This window comes from Ptiloglossa arizonensis, chromosome 1 (genome assembly GCF_051014685.1).
Source record: "Ptiloglossa arizonensis isolate GNS036 chromosome 1, iyPtiAriz1_principal, whole genome shotgun sequence".
NCBI lineage: Eukaryota > Metazoa > Arthropoda > Insecta > Hymenoptera > Colletidae > Ptiloglossa > Ptiloglossa arizonensis.
In genome coordinates this window covers 29,051,669-29,063,082 of record NC_135048.1, presented here as the reverse complement: position 1 = coordinate 29,063,082, position 11,414 = coordinate 29,051,669, and the positions used below count along the sequence as shown (strand labels likewise).

Sequence of the window (11,414 nt, the reverse complement as noted above, 5' to 3'; positions counted from 1 at the left end):
TTACCTAATCTTAACAACGAATCTTCGCAGGGTGATCGCGACTCGGTCGAGGAAAAACGATCGGGGAACCAGGACACTCGCGTACGTCTCGCGAGTCATTTTATGGAGTACGAACCACGGAAGCTGGAAGTAACCGGGACTGTTATCGCGGGGGATTCGACACAATTCCAACGAATCGAAGACTACCGGATTAGCGCGAATCACCTTGGCAATGAGTCGGTGACTTATTCTGGTACGAACGTGAGTAAGATTTATCTGACGAGCTCGACGTATTTTGGCTTACGCTCGCGGTAGATTTCTAGTACGTTCGCGGCCGCGAATAAGCGCGGAACGGTCTTTGGAACAATAAGCTTTCCCACGTAATTTCAAACGACGTCCATCTTGAAACTGCACAGACCTACTTCCTGCATTTTCATTCGCTTCGTCTTTGCAATCGTCTTTTCTCTTTCTTTTTTTCTATCTATCTATCTATCTATCTCTATCTCTCTAAATCGGAGAATCCTTGAAGATGAATTTCGCTCGATGCGTCACCGAATTTCCAACCGTGAGACGAGTCATCGCGACGTATGTACACCAGTATGTTGTCGACCGTGGCGAATTCGCGCGAAAACGCACCGAGTGATCACTGACGTCAGTGATCTCTTCCTCTATCTCTCTCTGTGTTGCTGTCTCTCTCGTACGCACACGATTGGAAACGCGACGTAATAATCGTCGATGCGAGAAACGTTGTCGATGTCGGTGTCACGGGGATTCGTACGCTTTCGCGACATGTCTCTAAATAATTCCGTATTGCGTAAACGCTGCGTGTTCGCGGAAACGCGGCCTGAAATACGCGAAACGGAGTTGCAAAATTCCGCAACTCGAAATGGTCGCGTCGCGAGTCGACTGCTCTGTGGGGGAAGCTCTCTCTTGGTAGAGGTTTAATATTTTTTTGCGTTGCAATTTTGGTTAAAATTGATGATGCTATTATTTTTGAAAGAGTTATTTGTGGTGTAAAGGGTACTCGATTAGAAGTGGATAATTTGTTTTTGGAAATTTGGTAAGGATTTTAGAAAAGTGATTTATAGTGTAAAGGTACGTTATTAGAAGAGGACAATTTTTTCTTCAAAATTTAGTAACAAGAATTTTAGAAAGTGATTTGTAGTGTAACAGTACTTTATTTAAAAGAGGATAATTTGTTTTTGGAAATTTGATAACAAGAATTTTAGAAAAGTAATTTGTAGTATAGAGGTACTTTATTAGAAGATGACAATTTGTTTTTGAAAGTTTAGTAACAAGAATTTTACAAAAGTGATTTGTAGTGTAAAGGTACTTTATTAGAAGAGGACAATTTTTTCTTCAAGAATTTTAGAAAAGTGATTTGTAGTGTTGAGGTACTTTATTAGAAAATGACAATTTGTTTTTGGAAGTTTAGTAACAAGAATTTTACAAAAGTGATTTGTAGTGTAAAAGTACTTTATTAAAAGAGGACAACTTGTTCTTGAAAATTCAGTTACAAAAATTTTACGAAAGTGATTTGTAGTGTAAAGGTACTGGATAAGAATGGGACAATATGTTTTTGGAAATTTAATGATTAATAATTCGCGAAAATGAAAATGTAATTCAAGATGAAAAATTGTCCTCTAGTAACGATCAATTATTTAAGAGGCTGATAATGATAGGAAATGTTAGTAAAAGACACTTATAGGATAATGTAGAATAGTGTTGTTTGAAATTTATTTTTACATGCATTATAATGAAGTAATTAATATTTTCCTGGTTTGTGCATTGTAGATGTGCTCAACATTTTCATTGGAAAATGCATTGAATTGCATTCAATCTTCATTGATGATTCCTTACACATAATACGTTCGATGACTTATTCGTCCCTTAATGATTTCTTTATGTTACCTACTAACCTTCCATTTTTACTTTTTTTACTTAATTTTAATTGTTTGGTGGTTAATTATTTTTTTATGGTATCTACTAACCTCCCACATTTATTCTTTTGACTTGTTTTTAATTGTTTGGTGGTTAATTATTTTTTTATGGTATCTACTAACCTCCAACTTTTATTCTTTTGACTTGTTTTTAATTGTTTGGTGGTTAATTACTTTTTTATGGCATCTACTAACCTTCCACTTTTACTTCTTTTATTTGATCTTAATTGTTTAATGGCAGAGGTGAGAATTATTATTTATAGGTACTGAGTGCCTGTCGGTAGTAGAGGGACCTTCTCGTGTTCGTTTATTAAAAGTAACAAAATAATTTGCTGTAATATTACAGCAGATGAAAAGATGAATAATTTAAGAGTTCTGTAACGGAGTGATATTATTTGTTTATTTCTTAAATATACGTAACATGGATTCAAACGTGTATTATTTATCCCCAATCCAAAATCCCTAACCCAGATTTGCATTGCTTACAATTTCATATTTTTTTTCATAAATAAAATTAACAAAAAAAAAATTGTATCGATGAAATTGTATTAACAGGTTTTCAAATACGTGTTCGAACTATACGTAATGAAAAAATAAGAGACAAATTCTGATTATGATTTCGATCATAAATGTTTTTTGATGTTTTTGGCATCTGTGCGTCGATCAATTTTCCCCGAGACGCAAATCACTCGTATCGAAATTAACGACTCGATAAATCGACATTGAACCGAACGACGAAGCCATGTAGAGCGAGTTTCCTAAGAGAGATTGCTAGTGACATATTTAACACGCTAAGTGCCGAGCCCATTCTGTTTACCCTTTTTGTTTATGCCACCACGATACCGTCGAGTCGAGAAAAACTAGAACATTACATCACAGATTGCAAAAAATAAAGTGAAAGAGGGTTTTGAGTCAAAAAATTTTGCAAAGAGCGTTAAAAAGACGATGAAAAACGATTTTGGAAAAAATGGTGATAAAAAATGCACTAAGAAGATTGCAACATTTTGCGACAATTGCAACGAGAAACCTCGCCTTTGTTTAATTTGTTTCAAGAAATTCTATTAATACGATGTTACTTTAATTATCGTATTAAATTGTATTTATTAATGAAAGTAATATTTAGCTCTATTTTTTATTCTTTGTGATTTAAAAATATTTATTTTTAATATTAAGATATTATTTCTTAGATTTTATATCGTCGGTCACCGGTGACTGACACGATCATTAATGTGGCAATAAGTTTCGAAGAAGAGAGAATTTCAAGCACGATCGACGTAGACATCACCAGAAATATCCTTCGTGCATGGAAATGGTTCCTAATGTTACATTCACGAGCGTGGGATCTAATTTGGATTTATCCGAGAGCATAAATTTCCTATCCCCTTCGAGGGGATCACGATTCGAACGCGATCGTTCGCGTTATCGATCAAAATAATTCGCGAAGAGGATTTGGTACGGTCGAGAAAACGTATACGTTACATTAGACAATGTAGATATTCGTGGAGGGAGTATATAGGACCGTGAAAAGCTGACAAATCATTGTCTTTGTTCCCGACCCCAGGGTTTCCTTAATGATGTCGTTGAATCGACGAAACGACGGAGAACAGTTCCGATGATAATTCGTTCCGAGTGTTCTAAATCGAGGATTTATCGAATTTGGGTCGTATTTGAATTTACGAACACTTCGGTAATTAAATAGGGTACTATTCAAGTGCTACTAGTCAAGTACACTTGACTATTTGAATACTATTCAAATACTATTGCACCATTAGACCATTTGAATACTATTCAAATACTATTGCACCATTAGACCATTTGAATACTATTCAAATACTATTGCACCATTAGACCATTTGAATACTATACAAATACTGTTGCACCATTAGACCATTTGAATACTATTCAAATACTATTGCACCATTAGACCATTTGAATACTATTCAAATACTATTGCACCATTAGACCATTTGAATACTATTCAAATACTGTTGCACCATTAGACCATTTGAATACTATTCAAATACTATTGCACCATTAGACCATTTGAATACTATTCAAATACTATTGCACCATTAGACCATTTGAATACTATTCAAATACTATTGCACCATTAGACCATTTGAATACTATTCAAATACTATTGCACCATTAGACCATTTGAATACTACTCAAATACTATTGCACCATTAGACAATTTGAATACTACTCAAATACTATTGCACCATTAGACAATTTGAATACTATTCAAATACTATTGCACCATTAGACCATTTGAATACTATTCAAATACTATTGCACCATTAGACCATTTGAATACTATTCAAATACTATTGCACCATTAGACCATTTGAATACTATTCAAATACTATTGCACCATTAGACCATTTGAATACTATTCAAATACTATTGCACCATTAGACCATTTGAATACTATTCAAATACTATTGCACCATTAGACCATTTGAATACTATTCAAATACTACTGAATTATTTAAATACTTGAATATTCTATTCGAATATCTAGAATGTTCTATTCGAATAGTGTAATATGAAATGTAAATCAAGTTTATCAATCTTTCCACACTTTATTTTCATTCAATTTCCGAACAATGATGTTTGAATAGTCAAAAATTCGAATAACTGTACACGAATAATCAGGTATTCAAATCATATTCACCGAATATTTAATTCACCGGAGTCCTGGTACATTCGTGTACAAAAAATTCGATAAACAGTCTCCAATCAACGTGATACCTTCCATGTTCAGTGTGTTATCAACAATTACGAATACCTTTCCCCTTTAATCCCTTCTTAAATCCTATATAACCCTATCGGTACTCGTGAAATTGTATTCCTCGCCCGGTAATATACCAGTATCTTGATATTCGTATCACTGTCCAACAGTACCGATAAAAATAAAGGTTCCTGTCCAATTTGTCGACTCTGATATCGGTAAAATACCGACCCTACGAACATTTCTGCGTTTCCCGCCCCCCCCCAGAAAATCATGTCAAGCAACTCTCATCGCAAGAATCATCGCAGATCCGTACCCACCCACGAATCCCTTTACACTTTTATCAAGCACCCTTACAGTCTGCAAACGTTATCGCTGGAGGAGTCGTCGAGGGTGCAGTCGGTGCGTTCCTCCTCCTGTATGTCAGGTGGCAGACCAGCGATCGGTGACATGCTGCCTAGGCTCAACGAGAACGCTCTTCGTACTCCTCGTCTCCTCATCGCGAAATTCCGTTCCCTCGAGGGAAATCGCGGTGTTTTCTTCCTCATCTCCGCCAATCCCTTCACTGACAGCCCGTCGTCCCAAACCATCGCGATACAGATGCGCACTCACAGCGAACGCACGCACGACAACGATACTCGAAACGAAACAACACCGTTTCTCCGCAATCACCGTGACGCTTATCGGGACCCTGGTGAACAAAGATAACGAGAACGGTTCGTGGATTTCAGCGTTCACGGATAGTTCGCGAAACGTACGCGCGGCGCGGCCAACACTGTAACCAAAACGCGACCGAATGACGCCAGCTCTGCGCCACTCTACAGACGTCCCCACGAATCCATCGCGGTCGTTCAAATCGAATTAAAGTTAATACTGTTATGGATATCTGTCGGTGTGTACCGGGGGTGTCTCGTTCGCGGAGGCTAACCGAGCGCGTGACGCACGTGACGCGATCGTTTCGCCGCGAAACGAAGCCACGGCAACAACTCGGGAGAAACTGCACGCAGCTGCGGTTCTAATGATCGAAAGTCCACCGAGTCTTGCCCCGCGGAAACCTCGGACCCGTGGACTCGACGTACGCTCCACAACGAAAGCACGAGAGCTTTCGTTTCGGAGCACCGATCGATCTGCGACCGCTGGATTCAGTGGAAACACCCTGGGTGAGCCAGAGAGAGCCAGGGAGAGGCAGGGAGAGACAGGAAGAGTCAAGGAGAGACAGGGAGAGGCAGGGAGAGACAAGGAGAGTCAAGGAGAGACAGGGAGAGACAGAAAGAGACAGAGAGAGACTGGGAGAGCAAGGAGAGACAGGGAGAGACAGGGAGAGACAGGGAGAGACAGAGAGAGATAGAGAAAGACAGGAAGACACAGGGAGAGACAAGGAGAAACAGGGAGAGACAGGGAGAGACAAGGAGAGACAGGGAAAGACAGGAAGAGACAGGGAGAGACAGGGAGAGATAGGGAGAGACAGAGAGAGATAGAGAAAGACAGGAAGATACAGGGAGAGACAAGGAGAGACAGGGAGAGACAGGGAGAGACAGGGAGAGCCAAGGAAAGACAGAGAGACCCAGGGAGAGCTAAGGAGAACCAGAGAAAGTCAGAGAGACCCAGGGAGAGCCAGAAAGAGACAGGGAGAGCCGAGGAAAGTCAAGGAGAGTCAAGGAGAGTCAAGGAGAGTCGGGGATGGCCAAGGAGAGACAGGGAGAGCTAGGGAGAGCTAGGGAGAGCTAAAAAGACTTAGAGAGAGCCAGGGAGACCCAGGAAGAGCCACGGAGAGACCTCGAGAAGAGATTCTGTCCATCCAGTCGATTTTGACGTCGCGAGGCACAGAGATTTAAGTTTTTCGTGATCGTATTTTTCAAGGTGATCGTTTTTCGGAAAACACCGTAGGTGATAGCCACCTTCCGCGACGATTCGCGAGTTTCGACTGGCTGCCAGTCGTCGTCATCCGTGCGACACGTCGCGTTCCGCTTGAGAACAGAAGCCGCGACCTTCGTTCGGTGGTTTCCATTACGTGCACCGGTGTAGCTCCGCGATATTACCAGATCTCCGTGTCGTCGACACTCCGTGTTCAAAGGTAAAAGTCTTCGTTCGCGCGTCACCGGTTCGCTAAACATCGCGCGCGCTTTGATCTCACTCAGAGACCTACGGTACAAGTCTCTGGTCGTCAATCGCGTCTATTACGTTCTGTCGATTTCGAAACCGAGTTGATTCAGTTCGAAGTAAGCGAAATACAAACACTTTGTTTAGAATATGTTCCCGTAATTTTGTATTCAAGCCCCTCAATTGACTAGTGATGTAAGTCAAAATTACGAATGTATTTATTTTAAGAATAGTACGAGAACACTTGTTTCTTCTATATTTTAAAGACTGCTACTAACTTAACCTCGTACGATACGATTTAAATAATCATAGATTCGAGTAATTTCGTACAACTCTTTACATCGGAAACATTAACGACGTAGACAGTAAAACGACGCTTACGCACCGCTTCGTTTTATACTTCCAACTCTAGACTCTGTACCACTAATTGATTTCATCACCAAGACGATTGCAACACACGATTGCAACACTTTCCATTATCTAGTTTCGAAATATTACGCTCTGGACGTCCGTCGAGCTTCTTTATTCCGCGTTACCGGCTCGTAAATTACAATACATTCGAGAACATTCTGCAAAGTTCTACCCGGAGCCGACTCTCTCGGAACAAACGCCAACAATTCGAGTGTTCGATCGCGTTCCTCGGGTCCGAGTCATCGACTCAAAAGCCCGTATCGAAGTAACGCGAACAATCGACTCCGGGTTAACGTGCTCGAGTTGCGCGTCACGTGCATCGCTCGCGTCGCCCTGGCAGCCATTCGTGGTGTTACACCAGCGCACGAGAGCCTCTAATCTCGAGGACTCGTGGCGCAGAAACCGTGGACGCGAACCGAAACGATCGAGCGGGCTCCTCGTTCGCCAATTGACGAGGAAACCTTGTTGCTCGACATTGAATCGGACTTTGACTCTCTCCGGCAGCTGCGAGCCTCGCCTCTAATCGCTCTCTCCCCCCTCTACCGTTCCCCCCTCGCCCTCGCACCGCCCCCTCACCCTCGCACCGCCCCCTCGCCTTCTCGCCGCCCCCACTCCCCACACCGACCGCCTCGTCTCGTAAATTCAATCGAGAGTTCGAAGATCTTATCCTCGTTCGGTTGTTTACGGTTACCGATCGCGAATCGTTTCTTCGACGATGATCAATCGTACACGGGCCCGATCCACGCGAAGAAATTCGCAACGACACTTCACCGATGCGAAACACCCGCTCGCGGTACGAGCGCGCGGCTTCTACACGGGAGCACCGAGAACGACTGAAACTACAATGCCGGCGGCGGAGAACACCGATAAGGATTATCACGTATGAATAACCTCGTTATCTCCGGCCTCGGGCGGAGCGTCGCGATCGTCCCTTGAAACCGGCACGATCGCAAGGACGTTCAACGTTGCATTTACATACAATCGGATTCTCGAAAGCTCTTTATCGCGCGTGCGCACGCGCAGTTCTTTCCACTCGTTCCCCTCGGACGACTCTCTTTGCTGTTTTTTCTTTCATTTTGTTTTTCATGTTTTTTTTTCTCTTTCTTTTCTTTTTTGTGATTCCAGAAGTTTAGTTACCATTGGTTACGTTCAACCGCGTTAGGTTTCACCTTCGACGAATCGGAGAACATCGTTTGCGGGGCACACAAGTGCTGACTGATTTTATACAGTGTGCACCGAGTGACTGTTGACGAGAATATTTTATTCGTCGGTTTATTAACCCTTCGCGCTACCAGAAACTAGCACCTCGATGAAATTTTTTAAATCGTGTAATTAATTTACAACGGGACATTTTCGATTTAATGTTTCGTATACGTGTATTTACATATTGCAAGAAAGGAGCGATTGAATTTTAATTTTAATTTCAAACTACGATGGTTTTCCGAATTGGAGAAAGAATAACGAATTAAGTGGCGATCGGGGATCGTCTCTCGAGTGGAATGGGTTAACCCCCTTTGCTACGAAGTGGAAGGAAGAAGATTGCACAGAGGACTCTTGTAACTTCTGGTGCTTGAACCAGAGTTGACAGTTACAATTTTATGGGTAATTGAATTTTTGAAAGATTCTAGGGAATTTTTAATTTTACAAATAATACCGAGAGTTGCGTTCATGTTGCACTATCGCACACTTGTAAATCTAGATTACTTCTCCCTTAAGAATTTAAATATTCTTCGCGTAAAATGTTAGGTTATTCGGAAAGTCATTTCGTTTTTTTTTTTTTTTTTTATGAGAATGAATCACGATTTTTTCAGAGTGTATAAATATTTTATTAAATTATATATTCTTCATTTTGGAGAACGAAATGACTTTCCGAACGATCCAATATATCATTCGTATCGATTATTTTCGTATTATAATTCAAGAGAAATAGGAAAAAATTATCTTACTATTAAAACAGCGCAAAAGAAAAATTAGTGAGATCATCCGTTATTTTTACATTATGGATAGAAAATTATATAAAATTCTAGTATCAGAACTTTGTCTCCCCAACTGGCGAGGGAGGAGTAAGTACTATAAGTACTTTACTGGCGTAAAGTATGTTATTCCTATCGACAATTTTCGTATTATAATTCAAGAGAAATATAAAAAAAAGATTTTGCTATTAAAACAGCGTAAAAGAAAAATTTGTGAGACGATCCATTATTTTTACACATAGAAAATTGTGTAAAATTCAAACATCAGAACCTTGTCTCGCCAATTGGCGAGTTCCTAACCTCAAAGTCCCGAATCCTGTTCCCGAACGCTGTTGAATTATTCACAATCGGAATGTTTACCTTGATCGATCGCGCTCGAAGTATAACAACGGCCTGAAGTGACCTCGTCGTGCAATAAACAGGCAACGAAATATGTTAAGACTTTAATTAAAGAGTCACGTGACGTGAATAAGTAACGAGAGAAACGATACCACCTGTCGGGTTTCTCAGACGCGGGGGAATCCCTACTGTTCACTTTCCTAATCTAATTGTCGAGCTTCGCGCGGCCGGTTGTGGGTGGAATTTCCAAGCACGGCCATTTCTTTTTCTTTTTTTTTTTTTTTCTTCTCTCGCTCGTGAAGGGTGTCGTGACTTTCGATCGACGCGAGTCGGGGAGCATGAATCGTAACAGAGGGCGTGACGATCGCTTGGAACCGAGGGGGTGGGGGCTACATACATACATACATACATACATACATACATGCATACAAATACACACACGATTCGATGTGGAACGTCCACGTCGATCCTGTCGCAAACGCCATGACGTGTTTATTTGTTGTAACCGCGGAGAAACTTGCTCCATTACGGAGATGGCCGACTGCCAGGGGATTTGCAAGTCGGTGCGTGACACAACGCAAACACGTTGCCCCCAACACAGCTCAACGAACCTTCGACTTTCGGGCCAATAGCGCCCCGATCGTTCTGTAAACCGAATCTCGCTCTGTACAAACTGTCGATGATTTACAGAGGGTTTGAAAGAAATTTTATTACGTCCACAGGTACACAACGAGTTACTGTTTAACGTTGGAACCGCTATAAAGGTCAACTCGAACTGTTTGGAATTTCTTTGTAAAGTTACTCGATTGTCAACAACTTTGCTCGCTTTTGTTCACGATACATAACGACGATTATATTTAAACGGAGAATTAATTATATTGGTAAATTATTTTGTCCCTTCTCTCTATAATTTTTGACATTTTTTATCGATTTTACGAACACGTTTCAGATGTATTTGGATAGTTACTGAAAATCTAAAGTGTTCTAAAAGTGTAGAAGAATTATAGAAGGACTCAGAGGAATATTTTCCTTGAAAAACATTTTTATTCCGCAGAGAAGAGTAATTATCGGGCGTGGATTCGTTTAAATGATATATTACGGGGTTATGCTTCAATTGGGTTAGTGATAAGAAATTTGTTTTGTACAAAACGTTTGAAACTTTGACTCGAGAAGCGAGGAAGTGTTTGTGCGATGGATGGGCACACCGTGGATAATTTTCACGAAGGTGGATTTTACTACTTAACATCGGAATTCGAAATATTGCACAATCGATACGCGTTAGTCAACATCTTCGGAAGGTGACTAAGCAACAATTCGCTGTTCGTGTATTTTATATGTATCCTTGTTCAAATAAGAAAGTATTCGTACGATAGATGATTTCCAAGAACTTCCTAACACCGTTATTCGAAATATTGCACCATCGATATGCGTTAGTCAACCTTCGTAAGGTGACTAAGCAACGATGAACATGTATCGCTATGCAAATATGTTATTCGTGCAATGGATAACCTTGGGCACCTTGGATGATTATCAAGATGTGCTTTACTTTTCTATACCATAGTTCTAAGTATCTACTCGTATACACACCATGGATAATTTTCAAAAAAGTTTATTTTACTTCCTAATAATATGATTCGTAATATGTACTCGTGTAAATGTGCACACTATGGATAGTTTTCAAAAAGATACACTCTACTTCCATATTTCAAAATATACACTCGTACGAATAAGTATACTTTGCACAAATGAGTGCATCGTAAATAATTATAAAAAAGGTATACTTTACTTTCTGATAATACGATTCAAAATATGTACTTATGTAGACAAATACATCGTGACTACTTTTCAAGTTACAACATAACCTGAAATATGTACCCATATATAAATGGACACACTATGAATAATTTTCAAAAAGATACACTCTATTTCCATATTCCT

At 40.3% G+C, this 11,414-nt stretch overlaps 2 protein-coding genes and 1 long non-coding RNA gene across 7 annotated transcripts in view; 1 reads left to right on the top strand and 2 right to left on the bottom strand.

Moving 5' to 3' along the window:
- Nucleotides 1-1,066, top strand: part of LOC143151848 (uncharacterized) — a 54,786-nt gene extending 53,720 nt beyond the window's left edge. Inside the window, exon 2 of the long non-coding RNA XR_012993442.1 lies at nt 31-1,066. This is a non-coding gene — a long non-coding RNA (uncharacterized LOC143151848). The remainder of the gene's footprint in view (nt 1-30) is intronic.
- Lmpt (four and a half LIM domains protein limpet) overlaps nt 1-11,414 on the bottom strand; it is a 226,708-nt gene that overhangs the window by 101,687 nt on the left and 113,607 nt on the right. The window contains exon 1 of one of the 5 annotated variants that reach the window (XM_076321156.1): nt 5,011-5,258. The exons of 3 other annotated variants lie outside the window; for them this stretch is intronic. In XM_076321156.1, the coding sequence (XP_076177271.1) occupies nt 5,011-5,243 (233 nt within the window). In that variant the 5' untranslated portion in view covers nt 5,244-5,258. Of the gene's footprint in view, nt 1-4; nt 115-5,010; nt 5,259-11,414 lie in introns of those variants that run through there. One more of the 5 variants, XM_076321183.1, reaches the window with a different exon arrangement.
- Nucleotides 5,381-7,698, bottom strand: LOC143151805 (uncharacterized). The gene is made up of 2 exons (XM_076321244.1): nt 6,430-7,698; nt 5,381-5,471 (listed from the first exon to the last, which is right to left on the bottom strand). Exons 1-2 carry the CDS (start codon nt 6,765-6,767, stop codon nt 5,381-5,383), a joined length of 429 nt encoding a protein of 142 aa, XP_076177359.1. The 5' UTR covers nt 6,768-7,698.